We start from the raw sequence: 17839 nt of genomic DNA on the forward strand, positions 1-17839 counted from the left end.
TAATCTAGTGAATTATCTGCAGTTTCAACTCAGGATAATATAAAACTATGTTATATTGATAAACTATTTTTAAAAAGGAACAAAACATACATTTATAATGACCACAAAACCAAAGACTTCTGAATTAAAAGATGAAAATAATCTTTTACTAAGTATCCAAATCTCCACAGAGTAAAACTCGGGAAAGGAGAATCAATTTAGAGCCCATTAGATCTAAGGACTAGTTTCTGAAGTACCAAAAACAGCTAACTTCACTTGTAGGTAGGTTCCACAGAATTGAGTCAAAATGAAATGCATACTTACTGCATGTTAAGTAAAAAGGTATATATTCTCTACATATGTTAATACGGGAAAATTTTTAGTCTAATAAATTTAAAGCCTAATATAAGAATGGAGTGATTCTGGGGCTGCCTAATAGTAATGCTCAACTCTTCCTGATTTAGGATCAGTAATATATACATACACTATTAAATTTAATTTGATATAGTCAATAGACAACTGTGCCCTACATTTATGTTTATTAAAAACTGACATAAACAAACAAGGCCTGTACAAAAAATATCCCAAATCACATATCGCTTTGAAACAGTAATCTTGGGCGGTATTATCGCCTCGGACCCCCTCTTCCTCTGCCCCGACCACGTCCTCTTCCTCTTCCTCTTCCTCGGCCTCTTCCTGCAACTGAGGGAAGAAAAAAACAAAAATAAATTCTCTTCTGTATGGAATTAACGGACCACCACAAACTGCATCTATAGTAAATAAACTAACTCAGTCACCCTTCTCAACACACTATCCTGCAGAGCCAAAAACTGCTGGACTGCAGAGATTTTTTTGTAGTGTTTGTTTCGTTTGAATATATTTACTGAGAAATTCATCAAGCTTTAAAACATTTTTTTTTTCTTCTTTGTATTGTCTCAAATTCACCCCCAAAAAGAAATACAAGTGATCTGAATTTCACACAGATGGAAAAGATATCCAAGCAAACGAATTCAAACTCAAGAAAGTTGCAAACATACTCTATCATATAACAACCTTACGACTCTTCAGACCAAGTCATTTGATCTAACTGATCATAACTGAGTATTTAAATCCACACAGCAACATCCCTGTTACATGGTCATCTTAACTCTACAAAAAATTCATCACCCAAATGAACTTACTTCATCTCCAGACAGCTATGAGTATTAAAAAATAGCTTGACATGGTGTCCAAGTCAATCATCTAAATTTCTCTCACTGACCTTAGTCTTATCATCCAAAGCAATAAAGTTGGGGCCTCCCTGGTGGCCTAGGGGTTAAGTCTCAGCACTATCACCTTTATGGCCTCAGTTCGATCCCAGGCCAGGGAGCTAACCCACATATGGCACAGCAGACCTCTCCTGTCACTCCCCTTAACAGAGTATTTCAGTAGATCTGCCTCCCACTCTGGCCAATCTTCTCATCCTCCCCGCTCTAGCCTGTACTCCAGTTCTTCTATGCAAGAGCTGGGGTGCAGGTCAGAGATGCAGGGGGGTGAGAGGATTCACCAGAGACAGAGGAGGGAACAGAACAGGCAGACTGACTGAAATACACTGCTGAGGGGAGCAGCGGGCGGGACAGGAGAGGTCCGCCTCACCATGTGGGTTGCTCCCTGGCCAGCCAGGGATCGAACCGGTGCTGCAGAGGCTACGGATTGCTTCATAATGTGGTGTTTAACTCTTGAGCCACCAGGGAGGCCCCGATTATTCCATTTAATGGAGGGGGGTGGGGGGAAAGGAAGGCAAGCAAATACCTTATGCCAAGTCATTAAGAAATTTCAGGAATAGAGGCAATGTCAAATCTTCCATAGTGTAGGAAGTGGGGGACAAGGTCATGCACAAAGAGACAGGAAGTAAAAATAGCACCAGTCTCTTTACTAGTAACAGGAACAATAATAAATAACATACACACTCATGGCAAGTACGGGCAATTTAAAAACAAAACACAAACCTGTGTTGTTCACTAATGCTTATATTCTGAATAGAGGATTAGTATGTAAAGTACATCATTCACAAAACCATTTACAATCCTTCAAACTTACCAGCTTCCCTTTTCTTAGATTTCACCTTTGGTTCAACATCCACAAGTAGTGTATCCAGAGGTAAGCTGTCTGGCAGAATAAAATATCGAATGTTATTTCCTCGAATACTCAGTGTTTCCAGCTGTACTGGTTCTCTGTTCTTCAGGGTCATTTTCACAGCTTTAAGATGTGTATTCATGCTGACATCTACACCTAAAGGGAAGCAAGAGGGCAATAATTAGCTTAAGGGAATTACTTATCAAGCCACAGCAAATACCATCATACAAATGAATCCAATCCATTTTGCCATAGTACAAGTTTCTATGACAGAATTTAGAGCAATCGATAAACAGGGGAATAGTATCAGTGTATATCAGAAATCTTAGATTTTCCTTAGCCGTGATAATGTTTTATTATGTATGATTATAGAAGAGAATACAATAAGCCAGAGGAACCATGACTGGTACATGTGCCTTATTTCAACTGTCCCTATATCTGAAGATTGGCAGTGCTTATTGCATGGGTCCCATTTTCTCCATAACTTCCTCAGACCAAAATTCTACCAGGCTACCTTCATCTTTGTTTTTAACATGAAGTCATGTATGTACTGTGGTATTTTTTTCTTATTACAAGGAATTTAGCAGGGTTTTTTTGTTTTTTTTAAGATTTACTTATTTATACAACAGCTGGGGTATAGGCCAGAGGCACAGGAGGGTGAGAGGATTCACCAGAGACAGAGTAGGGAGCAAAATAGGCAGATGGACTGAAAGCACTGCTGAGGGGAGCAGAGGGCGAGACAGGAGAGGTCTGCTGCGCCATGTGGATCTCTCCCTGGGCGGCTGGGAATGGAACCCACGCTGCAGAGGCTGCAGACAGCTTCACAGCACAGCGCTCAACCCGCTGCGCCACTGGGGAGGCCCTAGCAGGTCTTTTTAATTGTGCTTCAAAAAAGGATTGTTACTATTTTTGTCAATACTTTACCAAAGTTTTGAACTGTGTGCCTCAAATGATTTTTTCCCTTTAAGCCTTTATTTTTTTTTTTTAAATTTGGTATTATTTATTTACGCATACAAGAACTGAAGTATAGGTCAGAGGTACAGGGGGTGAGATGATCAACCAGAGACAGAATGGGGAGCAGAACAGGAAGATCTACTGAAATACCCTGCTGAGGGGAGCAGTGGGCGAGACAGGAGAGGTCTGCTGCACCATGGGGGTCAATTCCCTGTCCGGGGGATACAATGGCTGGTGAGAGCTTGATAGAACTGAGACTTAACCCCTGTGCCACCAGAGAGGTCCCCAAGCCATGATTTTTAGAATAAGATTTTGCAAAATAAAAGCAAGGTTTTCTGGGCCTTCCCTGGTGGTGCAGCAGTTGAGCGCTGGGTTGCGAAGCTGCCCACAGCCTCCGCAGCGCGAGTTCGATCCCCGGCCACCGGGCGAGGGTCCCACATGGCGTGCAGACCTCTCCTGCTGCCCACTGCTCCCCTCAGTGTATTTTGTCAGTCTGCCTGTTCTGTTCCCCGCTCTGGCTCTGGTGAATTCTCTCACCCTCCCGCGCTTCTGACTGTACCCAGTGCTTGTATAAATAAAATAAATAAATCTTAAAAAATAATAATAATAAAAGCAAGGTTTTCTAAGATGGATATATGGCATTATAGCAGAAGCACCTTACTGGAGAATTTACCAGCTTATACAAACAAATGAAATAACCAAAAATCTAGTTAATTTCTGTCCACAGGGCCTCCCTGGTGGCGCAGGCAGTTGAGCGCCGTGCTGTGAAGCTATCTGCAGCCTCAGCAGCACGGGTTCAATCCTGGCCAGCGGGCAAGGGTCCCACATGGTGCTGCAGACCTCTCCTGTCGTGCCCACTGCTCCCCTCAGCAGTGTGTTTCGTCAGTCTGCCTGGTTTGTTCCCTGCTCTATCTCTGGTCAGTCCTCTCACCCTCCCGCGCATCTGGCCTGTACCCCGGTTCTTGTATAAACAAAATAAATAAATCTTTCCAAAAATAAAAAATAAAAAATAAATTTTTCTGTCCACAGAAAGCTAAATCTCAACTCCCCTAATATCTATCTCAAATTTCCGGGCATTAATCTTTTTCTTCTTCCTCCCAGTCAGATAAAGTCTTTTTCTGTCCTCAAATTAACATACTTTTGATGCCATTCCATTTTGTTGAGGACTTTAATCCCTATCAAGGGTGAAAAAAAAAAAATGACCACTGTGTATGTCCCAGAAACTATATGTGAAGAACTGTAATCTAATTCTTGTATCCTATTGTGAGGAAAAAATATATATATTAGAATTTATTAATATAAAAGAAACCTGCAACAGTGATTGCGGTGGAGGGAATTCAACTAACTAGATTTTGCTTCCCCAAGTTACTGAAACTTCCCCCTAGGACATCATTTATAGTCTACTATTTCTTAGGGAACACTTGTAATACATTTATGGATGTGTGGTTTATGTGTGTCTTCCATCACTGGGTTTAGTATCAGTCTAATTTTTTATGTTTCTCTTGGTTTACTGAGGTGCTGGATTTATGCTTCAAAAATTATTTAGAAATATTTACAATTTAAATACTTCAGAGAAGGACCAAGTGCTAAGATAGCTTTATCTTTCATTTGCCTCATTGAGTCTTTGTACATTTTGAAGAGGAACATCTACAATGAGTGAAGAATCACAATAGTTTTAAATATAAAATGAAATACACAAAGTCATTTAAAAAGGGGGGGGGGCAGCACTCCATCTGCCTACCTGTGACTATGCAAGTGCCTCTTTTCACCAACTCTCTCCCTCTGCAGGGCAGCAGCTTCCTGCCTGCCTGCCTGCCTGCCTGTGACCTGTATCTGCTAGGACTTCCCTTCACTGACCTCCCTCAGCAGAGGCACCTCTCCTCAAGGCCACCCCCCTGCAACCATGCAGCAAACCTGTCCCTTTCAGGGCAGTTCTTCCTGCCCGCTTGTGTCTATGCAAGTTTTCTTTATTCCTCTATCCCTTTTCCTAATAAACCTGCCATTAAAAAAAAAAAAAAAAAAAAGGAAGACAACTAAGAAAATGGATGCAAAGAAAATATTCCAAAATGCTATGCTACCAGTGATTGCCTCAGTTAGATGAAGTCCCCATCACTGTTTTCTACATTTGTTTTTAGACCAAAGATAATCAGACATGGAAACCCCATCCTCTATTTTCTTGAAGACTTTAGAATTTAAACGGGGAAACAAAATTCTAATAAAAATAAAATGTATTTTGTAAGATGCAACATTTCAAACAGAGACATACACAGGCAAAACCATAAAAGCAGGAAAACATGAGTCACATATAGGATAGCCCACGGATTCTAGTTTGGTTGCAATACAATACTTGAAAGTGAGGTTCAAATATAAAGGTAATAAAATAGTCCAGGCTAAAAGTATGACACCTACACTCTGACAATATTCATTAAGTAACTAAATAAGAATTTTGACCTTAGAAGAAGAGAAACTCCTCCCACAGCCCATTATAAAACAATCCAATCTCCATACCTGTGATTGTTCCATGGACCTGTGTTCCATTCTTTAACTCGATGGTTACAGTCTCATGACTCAATTTCATCAAAAATCTATAAAACAATAGAATTAAAATAATTTTCACCTTTAAACACTTCAAAAAATCATGCTTATTAAAATCAACAGGGGGCCTCCCCTGGTGGCGCAGCAGAAGAGAGCTGGGCTATGAAGCTGCCAGCAGCCTCTGCAGTGCCGGTTCAATCCCCGGCTGCCGGCGAGGGTCCCACATGGTGCACAGACCTCTCCTGCTGCGCCTGCTGCTCCCCTCAGCAGTGTATTTCATCAGTCTGCCTGTTCTGTTCCCCGCTCTGGCTCTGGTGAATTCTCTCACCCTCCTGCGCTTCTGACTGTACCTAGTGCTTGTATAAACAAACAAATAAATAAATAAATCTTAAAAAAAAAAAAAAAGTAAAATAAAATCAAGAGGGAATTTCTAAATGACATAAATCTCCTATAGCCCTTATCTGTACCAATTCCTGTCAATCTGCACAATTTCAGCTTTCTCTGAATTACACCCTGAAAGAGCAACAACAGATGCTATCATTTGGACATTTTTGATTCTCTGAATCATTCTGTCACCTCCAATATGTGCATACAGATACCAAAATCATTACATGCCACTAAACTAAAATCAAGAAATTATATGAGTGAAGATGGTCAAAAGATACAAACTGCCAGTTGAAAGGTAAATAAATATTGGGGGTGTAACATACAACATGGTGACTGTAATTAACCAGCTAAATGGTATATTTGAAAGTAGCTGAGAATTTATCCTCACTACAAGGAACCTCCCACCCTTATTTTTACGATATGATGGATGTTAACTAAATTTACTCCGGTAAATCATTTTGCGATGTTGATAAGTCATTATGTTGTATATCTTAAACTTACACAGTACTGTATGTCAATTATTACCTTAATAAAGCTGAAAATAATGGGTATTTCAAAGTTACATATTTATTACGTATATACAAACAGAATCAAGTAAAAGTTCATAGGGATATTTTTATAGGCCCATTTTATATGCATTCATAAACATATCAATCTTTTAAATATAAATTAGACCGTACTTTAGTGTTCTCTAAAACTGTACCTCTCACTTAGCAGTTTATATAGTAGTATGTGACTAAACATATACGCACCCTCATATATATACAGCTATTACAAATCCATTTATGTAAACCCTCATCCATACTGTTACCAATCTTCTAAAGTTTTATCAATTTGATGGGTAAAAAAAGTAACTGCCTTTCCCTATTACTTGTGAGGGTGAGTATCCTTTCATAAGGGAAATTCGTATTTCTTCTGTGAATTACATACCCATAATATACACACATTTTCTATTAGGTAAAAATTTTCTGTAATTTTATACCAGCTTGCATTCAAGTTTGTGGTTTTTAGTCACAGAAAGTCTTTCATTTTTGTTAATTTTGTAAATTCTTCTGAGATATACAATTAATATAGCAAGATGTCTCCTACCCCAAGATCGTAGTCTCTTTGTATACCCATACCATAGCATCTATCATACTAAATGGTACAAGTAACATAATGTATTTTTCTCCCCATTAGAGTAGGATTGAAGACGAGGATCATTACACCTTTATATCTAATTCTGGAATGTAACAGGTACTGAATAAAATCTTAAAGTACCACTTTTAGGGGTATAGACAGTAATCAAAAATGAAGAAATTATTGGGTCTCCAGTTTATCACGTCCCAAACTTTTTAAAGCTCATCTGTCCTCACATAGAGATTTATGTGTTAAATTTATTTTCATATTTGCTTTCAAGAAAAGCAGTATCTCAATGAACTTGGTAATTTTTATTTCTCCAGACAAAAATTCTTTTCCTTCCTGCCCTCAATTCTTTGTTTCCTTTTGTTATATATACATATACTTTTTAGTTTAACTGTCCTATTCAGTAATAACTTACTTTTACAAAAGTTCTCTGAAACCATTTTTGGAAGCAGGCAGAATTAAAGTAAAAGCAAAATACCTTAGTATTCAGGATATCAAAGAGAAGTGAAAGGAAAAAACAGAAGGGGGAAGAGGGAGGGAGAGACAGAGGGAGTGGGGAGGAGGGAGAGACAGACACACAGACCATCAAAACACATTTCAGAAAGTCCAAAGATATTTCTTTCATAAAAAATATTTACCACTAAATGTTATGTTGTAGTCTCTGTGCTAGAAAGGATAAAAATTAGCTCTCAAGGAGCTTAAACTCTAATAGGGAGAACAGACACATAAAAGGTATTTTAAAAATTACTAAATAGTAAAATAAAACAGAGATGCATAGGTTCCTATCAGGAACATAATGTAATGTAGCACGGGAAGTAGGAAGTCAGATCTTCACAGACTTTAGTAAGAAGTGTGCAAAGTTGTGAATACAAAGCAAAGAGAGGTAACAGTACAAAGTAATAAAAAAACAGCACATGGTACAGAGAAATTACAGATACTACCAAAGGAATAATATTAAGTCCAAGAAAATGGGTAGGGAAGAATAGGTTCTTCCATAGGGGAAAAGTCACACATTTTGTTAAATAATTCCTTTCAGAGAATTATGGAAAGGTTTTTATCAATGAAGTGGAATGTGAGACTGATATTCATATTTTATTTTATTTGAATATTTATTTATTTATTTAAACAAGCACTGGGTACAGTCAGAAGCGCGGGAGGGTGAGAGAATTCACCAGAGCCAGAGCAGGGAGCAGAGCAGGCCACAGGAGAGGTCTGCGTGCCATGCGGGACCCTCCTCCGGTGGCTGGGGAGCGGCCGGGAATCGAACCAGCGCTCCAGCACTCAACTGCTGCACCACAGGGGAGGCCCGATATTCATATTTTAAACAGAACCTTGAGTAGGGTCAGAAAGACAGATTTTAGAGACAGAAGTACAATCTCCAAGAAGACAAATTTGAGTCTAGGCAATAATATGTAGGTTAGTTACAGAAATCGAGACAAGAACTGCAAAAACATCAACAAAATTAAATTGTACAGAAAGAGACCTACATTTATGTAGTTGATTTTCTATAAAGATACCAAGGCACTCCAAACATGCAAAGCAAACTAATGATGAAACCTAAAATAGAATGCATATCCTCTAGTAGGAAATACTGAAAATCCACATAGAAAAAAAAATGAACGTGGACCCCTGGCCCACACCAATTGCCAAATTAATTTAAGACAGATCACAGCTCTAACATAGATGTCAAAAAAATTTTTTTAAAGTTAAAATTATAAATTGTCTAGGGGAAAACAGAATAAACATCATGGTTTGAGGGTAGACAAAGTATTCTTTGAATTTACACAGAGAGCAATAACCATAAAAGAAAAAATTACTAAATTAAGACTTTCTCAAAATAAACTTCAGCTCACCAGAAGATTATTAAGGAAATAAGCAAATCACAAACTGGGAGAAATATCTGAAAAGGTCTAGTATCCAGCCAAGAATAAAGAATTCCACAACTCAGTAATGAAAATACACAACCAAAACAAAACCTTTCACAAAGATACACCAATACCAATAGCCAGTAAGATGATAAGGTAAATGTCTTACACAGTGAAATTTAGTTTACATTTACTGATTTTGAGAAATTTATACACCGGTGACCCAAATCCCTATGAAGACTTGGATTGCCCATAAATGACATTAGTCTCTAGGAAAATGCAAATTAAGCCGTATGAAGAGACTACTACAGAAGCATTTAAGTGGCTAAAATTAAACAACTTTTAATTTTACAAACAAATGCTGGTGAAAGTGAGAAGCAATTGCAATGCTAGTATACTGCTGGTGTGAGTGTAAAGTAGAACTTTACTTTGAAATTTTTCAAACAACTATTCTGAAAAATAATCTGGCAGTTTCATATGAAACTGAACAGATTTATGGTACGATCCAGCAACTCAACTCCAAAGGATTTACCCAAGCTGGGAGAAGAAAAAAGCAAACAAAAAACACACTCTGCTTGGGGGAAGAAAAAAAAAAATCCATCCAACTATAAGGGTGCCCAATAATGTTGACTTGACAATTCCTGACTCAACAGACAAGAAACGACTTACACACGTCGATGTGGTTATTAGAAACCCTCTGATCCTGGGAGCGGGGCCCCAATGGGTTACAATGGAGGATTACTGGTTCTTTGGTGGTGGGCGTGGTGTGATAAGACACCTGAAGAGGTATGAACCTATACCCCTAAAAAGTGTTGTAAACCAAGGTTAACGTAAAATTAATTAAGGGGAAAGCAAATAAAAATCTCTGCTCTTATGTACCAGGTTCCCCGTCTCAAGGAAAAACAGCAAAATCAAGACCATTTGCGGCCAGTTTTCAAATATTTCAAATCAGTAAGTGAAGACCTCAGTAGGCTCAACTAACCAAGTTTAAACACAACAAAAAATACGAAAGAAGAATCAATTATCGGTGTAACCAACCATTAAAAAGGGAAGAGAATCTGCCCACGTTGGGAGATTTTTCCCCCTAAATCAATGGTCTCTTTAAAGGTAACTGCACGTTAAATAATCCTAAACCTAGAGAACAGGAAAAAAAAATCCAACTTATTAAATCTGAAGTCCATTCCCAATTTAAAACATTTCAAATGGGTTTTATTGCTTCCAGGTAAATTCCTGCCGCTTCTCTGCACGCTTTAGTGGGTACTTTGCAGTTTTAATGAGGCTTAACAGTTTCATCACCAAAAAAGCGCGTTAATTTAGGCCAGTTACACAAGCCATACCATTTTTCTGAATGAGTCCCACGTTTTCAGGGAACTTGGACCTAGGTATATAGCGGTTTCTGGAAGCTTAGGTGGGCCGGAAAAGAATCCTAATCTAGGGCCTCCCCGGTGGCGCAGCGGTTGAGCGCTGGGTTGCGAAGCTGCCTGCAGCCTCTGCAGCCGGTTCGATCCCCGGCTGCTCCCCGGCCACCAGAGGAGGGTCCCACATGGCGTGCAGACCTCTCCTGCCGCCCGCTGCTTCCCTCAGCAGTGTACTTCGGTCCTTCTGCCTGCTCTGCCTGCTCTGCTCCCCGCTCTGGCTCTGGTGAATTCTCTCACCCTCCCACGCTTCTGACTGTACCCAGTGCATGTATCAAACAAACAATAAATAAATAAATAAATAAGACATGCCTCTAGAAAATTTAAAAAAAAAAAAAAAAGAGTAAAAAAAAAAGAATCCTAATCTAGAGTACGAGTTCTAGTCGAAATGAAAATCGGTAACTGACCCAAAGTAAGAAATCTAAGACTGACGCTGCACCTTTAAAGCCCCGAAGCCACTAGGCGGGAAGAAACGCCTTCGCGTCCACCTCTTGGAAGACACGCGGGACCAGGCGAGACCGTCGGAAGCCCTGACCCAGCGCAGGCGCGGCCAAGATGGGGCGGGAGTGGCGGGCGCCGGAGGCCGTTAGCAGGCCGCGCACGCACGCGGCTTTCGCGCCTCTCCCTACAGACACAAGCGGGCCCGCCGGCCCCGGCCCCAAGCGCCCCTTCACAGCCCTCGCTCAGCTAGGTCACCTCCTCACCTCACGAGCTTCATCCTAGCGGCGCCGTCACACTTTCCGAGTGATAGTGCTCAAAACCGGCCTGCTGAGGACCACCCGACCCGGAGTATGAATGGCCGGAAACGCCTACTCCGGTATTCCGACGTAAAGAGCGCGCAGAGCGCGGCGGACGCAAGGCGGAAATGCTGGGGCCGCGCTGGTCAGACGCACTTCCGGTCTCGACTTGCGCCACAGCGGCCCCTGGCGGCTGGAGGTGTGCCGTGCGGCTGCGGAGCACGTCTCAGGTTGTTCTGTAAGGAAATTCCTTGCCTGAAAGTTTTGAAATTAACTTGAATTAGTGGCCCTGTCGCCCTCGCATTTCGTCACGATAGGGCGCCAGCACTAAATATACCCAGGAAGGAAGAGAAGTTCTGAGAGAAGCACAAAGCCGATGGTACTAATTCGGCTCCAACATTGGGAACAGCAACGTTACTTAATACACTTAAGAAAATCACACAATTTACATGATTATTTTTACTTTAAGTTTTGACCAAAGATCTCAAATAGTAATCCTGCATTGTCCAAAGATCGTGCTGGTCTTTTCCAGTAAGTTCACAAACTATTTCGTGCCTTCTTTCTTCCTTTCCTCTCAAACCTTTTCTGCTTTTCGTACTTTTACAAAGCTAGAAGTATTGTTGTTCATTTCAGAGGCAAATTCCTCTTCGTTGTAGTCTGGATTCCATCTCTGATTTTCTCAAGAATTCACTCCTAAGTTATCCTTCTCTAATTTGAATTGTCAGTCGCCCCTGCCACCAGCTTTTGCATCATACAAATTCATCTTAAACTTTTGATTCAGCTTCAGTTAATGCTCAGTTCTTTTTTTTTTTTTTTGGATTTATTTATTTATGCATACAGGAGCTGGGGTACAGGCCAGAGATGCAGGGGGTGAGAGGATTTACCAGAGACAGAGTGGGGAACAGAACAGGCAGAGTGACCTAAGTACACTGCTGAGGGGAGCAGCTAGCAAGTCAGGAGAGGTCTGCTGCACCATTTGGGTTGCTCCCTGGTCAGGGATTGAACTCATGCTGCAGAGGCTGCAGATTGCTTCATCGTTCAGTGCTTAACCCCTTGCACCAGCAGGGAGGGCTTCTTTTTTTTTTTTTAAGATTTATTTATTTATGCATACAGAACTGGGGTGTAGGCCAGAGGTTTGGTGGGGGAGGGGTGGGTGGACTGTGAGAGGATTCACCAGAGACAGGGTGGGGAGCAGAACAGGCACATCTACTGAAATACACTGCTGAGGGGAGCAGTGGTCAAGACAGGAGAGTTCTGCCCTGCCAGGTGGGTTAGTTCCCTGGCTGAGGATCAAACTCATTCTGCAGTGGCTGCCAATAGCTTCATAGTACTGAGATTTAACCCCTTGGGCCACCAGGGAGTCTCCTCCTTATGGATACTTTTTCCTTTAATCTAGATGATCTCCAACACCATGGCTTTTTTTTTTTTTTTTAAGATTTATTTATTTATTTACACACGCACTGGGTATAGTCAGAAGCGTGGGAGGGTAAGAGAATTCACCAGAGCCAGAGCGGAGAGCAGAACAGGCAGAGTGAGGAAGTACACTGCTGAGGGGAGCAGCGGGCTGCAGGAGAGGTCTGCATACCCATGGCTTTTATTTTTATCTTCAGCCTGCACCTCATGACTGATTATCACAGCTCTTGGATGTTGGTAATGCAATGTTCAAACTTTACTAAGTGTAGGACTCAAATGGGGGATACTTGACACTGAAAATTCTGATTCAGTTGGTGTCTTGAAAGTCTGAATTTCTAATAAACCTTCAATTTATAAGTATACCCCTAGTCCATGGACACAATTGGAGTGCTAAGACTATAATATACATTGTGTGCAGCCTTGACAATATTTACTTCAATGTCTTCCTAACAGTTCCCTAATAATCTGTTTATTTGTGTGGTCCTAAGGTAGCTAATTCTAATCTTCATATCACTCATCACATTCCATTACTTGTCCATGGTAGATTTGGGATTTAAACTGATTCAATCAGAACTTTGCAGAGAATGCTCTTTCATTTTGGATATAAATGGAGGAATATAACTCCCAGGGCTATTGGGAACTCCTGAGAACCAAGCAGAGGGTCAGTTTTAGTATAGTTTAAAAAAAAAACAAAACCCATGATGATACTAACGGATCAAACATAATCAAACATAATGTCTGAAAGTGACTGTTAAAATTAAATGAGATAAAAAATCCAGTTATCATCAATAATAACATTTCAAGGGTAATAGCCATATGCAACTATTGCTACACTTTTGGACACTGCAGATTAGAACATTTCCCACATCACAGAACATTTTATTGGACAGTGCTGCTGTGTTTATTACCATATTTGTTTCCTTTTTTGCATTTAATTGCTATTCTTTTACTTTTTTATTATCTAACAAGAGCCTATAAACTGTGTGAAAGCAGGGAATTTTGTCTGTTCTATTCACGGTTGCATCCTCAGCATCTAGAATCACACATAATATGCACAGCATCTACCTTGCACATAATATATCCTCAGTAAATATTTATGAGATAACAATATCTCACCCATTAGACCTTGTGCATATTGTTCACTGCAGTATTCCTAGTACCAAGCACAGGGTAGTTCTTCCTTTTATCCTCAAGGTTCTTTAGGACCTGCCTACCTCTTAATTTCTTTCCCCTTGATGGTATTAAAATATTTGAGTTCTTGCAACTCATAAAGCTCACTTTCCTCTTTCGATTTTTGTTCATTTGGTCTTTTCATCTGGATAATACCTATTCATCCCCCTTTAAGTGTATGGGGCCAGCATCACTACTTATATATATTACTTGGTAGGTAGTGGTGGATGGGAAATTAAAATGTTATTGTCTGTTGATTTATACCAAAAGTCTAAAAAAAAATTTCTAGCTTGAAATGTAGTAATTTTATAATTTGTATTCTGTTCTCTTAGTATAAAACTTTCAAGAATCCTGAAATAAAGTTAACAAGAGTGGAGCAACAACAATAAAAAGACTTTATTTATTGCTAGCAAGAAGGCCAATCTAAAAGTGAGAGCACCCTGTGTTATGGGAATGAGCAGAGGTTTTAGTGTTAACTAGTGTTTAGATTGATATCAAGAAAGAAAGGGAGAAAAAACAGAAAAAGAACAAGGAAATGAAAATGAGATATGTGGGGCAACACAACGATTCCATTACCAGTTTTTAGAAGATATCCTGACGATAAGTGCAGAAAAGTACATTTTACAGTTTGGAGTCAGCAACAAAAACACACAATTTAAGCAACCCCCTGAGATTACTTTCATAATTTTGAGTTTTACCAGAGAACTAATAAGTAGAAGTTGGGTTATGAAAAGTACCTTCTCAATTTACAGAACTATAATGTTGAACATCAAGATGCATCATCTGGGCCACAGCATTTGTTTCTAGCATGTTCATATGACACAAGTGGAGTCAATCAGTGCTCTTCCCCAGGACTTTTAGGCATTTCTTTTCTCAGTTCTCTGTGAGCTTATATAATCTTTGCCACGTTGTCAGAAGAACCTGTTTGAGAATTAAGCCAATGTAGATAAAAGAATAGCTGGACATTTTAGGGATGGTGTCCTGCTGACATGAACTGAACTTCAAGTTTCAGAATGTCTTGAAGTCAGCTCATAACCTGCAGTTCTCAGTTATGGTAACAATAACTTTCTTCTTTTTTTGGTTATGTTAGTTTAGCTGGATTTCAGACATTTTCAATTTAAAGAGACTTGACTTCAGATTACCTAATGCTTATCTTTCTTTAATATCTTCCTATTTTATCTGAAAAACTACTTTCTTATTACTGCAAGTTCCCTTCAGAACTAAAACTTGTTTTCCTTTCTTTTGATTATGATCTGTACTCCTTTACTAGTTAAACAAGAGGCTTCTTATTGACAAATTTGCAAAACCCAAAATCTTTACTCTTTCCTGCAAGGGGCTGAAAGTTTAGTCAAGCAGAATATTTATTCAGTTGATTATGATTATTTTTTAGTAGACAACCATATTAAATGAACCAACTTCCAAGTTCATAGAGATTGTTCTAAAAGAAAACCACTGAAAAAGGCAAAACAAATTTTGTCAAACATTTTACAGAATAATTAAAATTTAATCAACCTACAAATTGAGACTGGTATTAATGAATCAGAATCATTTATCTTTTGGGCCTCCCCGGTGGCGCAGCGGTTGAGCGCTGGGTTGCGAAGCTGCCCACAGCCTCCGTGGCGCCGGTTCGATCCCCGGCTGCTCCCCGGCCCCGGAAGAGGATCCCACATGGTGCGCAGACCTCTCCTGCCACCCGCTGCTCCCCTCAGCAGTGTGCTTCGGTCCTTCTGCCTGCTCTGCTCCCCGCTCTGGCTCTGGTGAATTCTCTCACCCTCCCGCGCTTCTGACTGTACCCAGTGCATGTATAAACAAAAAAAAAACAAACAAATATAATAAATAAATAAATAAAAAAAACATGCCTCTATAAAAAAAAAAACAAAAAAAAAAAAAAAAAAAAAAGAATCATTTATCTTTTAAAATGATAAAGAATGCGCAAGAAAGCTTATTTCCCCCCCAGAAAAGCAAGCTATTTTTAAAATTTGCTTTTATTGAGCTCTTAATCTTACAGCTGCAAATCTAAAGTATATGATATGTTAGGTTGATACATGTATTTATTGCAATATGATTTCCACAGTAGCCAACAAGTATTTATATCACATAATTGTCTTTCTTTTTGTGGTGGGAACAATTAAGATACAGTCTCTTAAACGGAAGTTTATAATACAGTATTGCAAAATCAAACTTTTATACTTTCACAGCAAGTTTAAGAAGCTCACTGTGAAACTTTAGAAGCAAAATGTGGAATAAATTGCAGACACAATTATAAATCAAATATAATTTACTCATGTATGAAATATGGTCTGACATTTGTAAACATTCCTATGCTCCTTATTGGACCCCATACAACAAATATGGTGGAATAGGTCACTCAGAAGAAGTCTATTTTGTGGGAATGGAAACTTGCAAATGTGGTCTGTGTTGTATGCTAGAATTTAAATTGCTAAAGATTAGGTGGTTTATAGGACTAAAAGAAATCCTCCCAGCTGTCTGATAAATCTAAAGGTGAAGGCAAACATAGCTAAGATAGTCTGATGACTAACCAGCTTTAACCAGGTCGGCAGTCTACCCCTGGGCAGAAAGGGGAGACTCCACTTTAAGCCATTATATTTGGGACCAGAGATGAAGGTGGGGTGTGGGCAATAGCCTTACCCATCAATAGCTCTCGCAATTCATTCGTTTTGTGGAAGATATCTGAAAAACATCAGGCCTGACCAACTTAGCGCTCGTTTTGGTTATACTTAGTTTCAAAAAGGAAGAGAGAACCCACCTATCATAACCTCTCCAGATTCTCAAAGGCAATTATCCATTCTCAGTTCTGCAAACGAGGGCAGAACAGCATAGAAAACGCGTATAGTAGTATTGTGGAACCCTCGAACGGTAGTGACAGAATTCTTAAGTCTATCTTCAGAGGCTTAGAAGAGTCAAAGCTTCGCTTCAATTCTACAATTTCTTGTTGACTCATGCTCCCGTAGACAAAGAGGAAAGTGCAAGAACAGGTGAAGCTCTGCATTTTTGGGAGGCGCTGGAGTGCAGTCGAGAGAAGGAGAGAAAAGGGTCACTGTCTCCATTTTCCTTTACATTAGCCTACGTCGAAGATGAAAGGTATTTGCACTAGAGCTCGCAGAGAATGGTACAGAAACTGACAGGAAAATCCGCGGTGACGGATTTCCAAGACAAATCACCTCCGCTGGAGGGATGCGGGGTTTTATTCCCAGAGAAGACCCCGGGAAGGCCCGCGGTCGCCGCCAGGAGGCGCCGTCGCTTCCCCGCGAGGCGCCCACCCGCGGTGCGCACACGCGCGGCCTCCCACCGCGCCTGCGCTAGGAATGGACGCTGGCTCGCCTTTCCCCGACGCCGAGCGGTCCCGGCCGGGGTGCAAAACTGCGTGACACGCAGCGAGCGTGGCGGCCATCTTCGTCTTCTGGGCACGTCAGCTGAGCCGGTAAGGGCTGAAGAGGAGCGCTGCGCAAGCGCGCCCAAGACGGTCACAGGTAACTCCCATCTGACGGGCGAGGCGTCGCCGTCGTCGCCGGAAGTTTAGCGTTTCTGCGCCGCGGGAGAGGCGGCGGTCGCGGCAGAAGCCGCTGAATGTCTCCTGGTACCCGGATGTGAGGCCCTCCGCGGGCTCGCGCTGGACCCGCAGCCAGGACTGGGGAAGGTACGCGAGAGCCTCAGCGCCCCCGCCGCCTGCTGTCGCGCCGCCTGCGCCCTCACCTCCCCGCTGCCAGCCCCGCGGATAGCCGGACGCTTCTCCCCCTTCCTGTCCCACCCTCGGAGTCGCGTCGCCTCGCACGCCTCTTCCTATTTCCCCGACTCGGGCTCCGGAGCCCCTGGGAGGGAGTGGGCGGCTCGGAGACGCCGTCGCCTGAGGGAGGCAACAACGTGCGCATCTCGGCCCGCCCAGTCGCTGCACCACCTGCCGCTACTCGCGAGGCGGTCAGAGGTAATCAGGGGCCGTGGCCGCGGGCGGGGCGGGTCGGGGCTCCCCTGGCGGCCGCGAGGTCGTCCAGAGCCCGGAGGTGCTGTGGAGCCATTGCGACTGCCGGGGCGGGTAGGCGCTGGCCCCGCAGGTAGCTCCGGGCCTTGTCCCCGCCCCGGCGTCTGGCCCCCGCCGTCTCCCCCGAGCCAGCGCCAGCCCACTCGG

At 41.5% G+C, this 17839-nt stretch overlaps 2 protein-coding genes across 11 annotated transcripts in view; one reads left to right on the plus strand and one right to left on the minus strand.

Moving 5' to 3' along the window:
- Window positions 1–504: 504 nt before the first annotated feature.
- On the minus strand, window positions 505–11224 carry SNRPD1 (small nuclear ribonucleoprotein D1 polypeptide). 3 transcript variants are annotated; one of them, XM_037508749.2, is made up of 4 exons: window positions 11080–11224; window positions 5557–5633; window positions 2059–2250; window positions 505–681 (listed from the first exon to the last, which is right to left on the minus strand). In XM_037508749.2, exons 1-4 carry the CDS (start codon window positions 11091–11093, stop codon window positions 605–607), a joined length of 360 nt encoding a protein of 119 aa, XP_037364646.1. In that variant the 5' UTR covers window positions 11094–11224; the 3' UTR covers window positions 505–604. The 3 variants fall into 3 exon arrangements, with proteins under 3 accessions (XP_037364646.1, XP_054550116.1, XP_054550115.1); XM_054694141.1 differs by lacking the exon at window positions 11080–11224 and adding an exon at window positions 10815–10932; XM_054694140.1 differs by lacking the exon at window positions 11080–11224 and adding an exon at window positions 10783–10806.
- Window positions 11225–17026: 5802 nt separating this feature from the next.
- ESCO1 (establishment of sister chromatid cohesion N-acetyltransferase 1) overlaps window positions 17027–17839 on the plus strand; it is a 61984-nt gene continuing 61171 nt past the window's right edge. For 5 of the 8 annotated variants that reach the window (XM_054694154.1, XM_054694149.1, XM_054694152.1 and 2 more), the window contains exon 1: window positions 17368–17638. The gene's annotated coding sequence lies outside the window, so the exon portion shown is untranslated. The other 3 variants (XM_054694153.1, XM_054694151.1, XM_037508751.2) reach the window with 3 other exon arrangements.

The sequence above is a fragment of the Talpa occidentalis genome, unplaced genomic scaffold (genome assembly GCF_014898055.3).
Source record: "Talpa occidentalis isolate TD23 unplaced genomic scaffold, MPIMG_talOcc4v2.1 talOcc4.13, whole genome shotgun sequence".
NCBI lineage: Eukaryota > Metazoa > Chordata > Mammalia > Eulipotyphla > Talpidae > Talpa > Talpa occidentalis.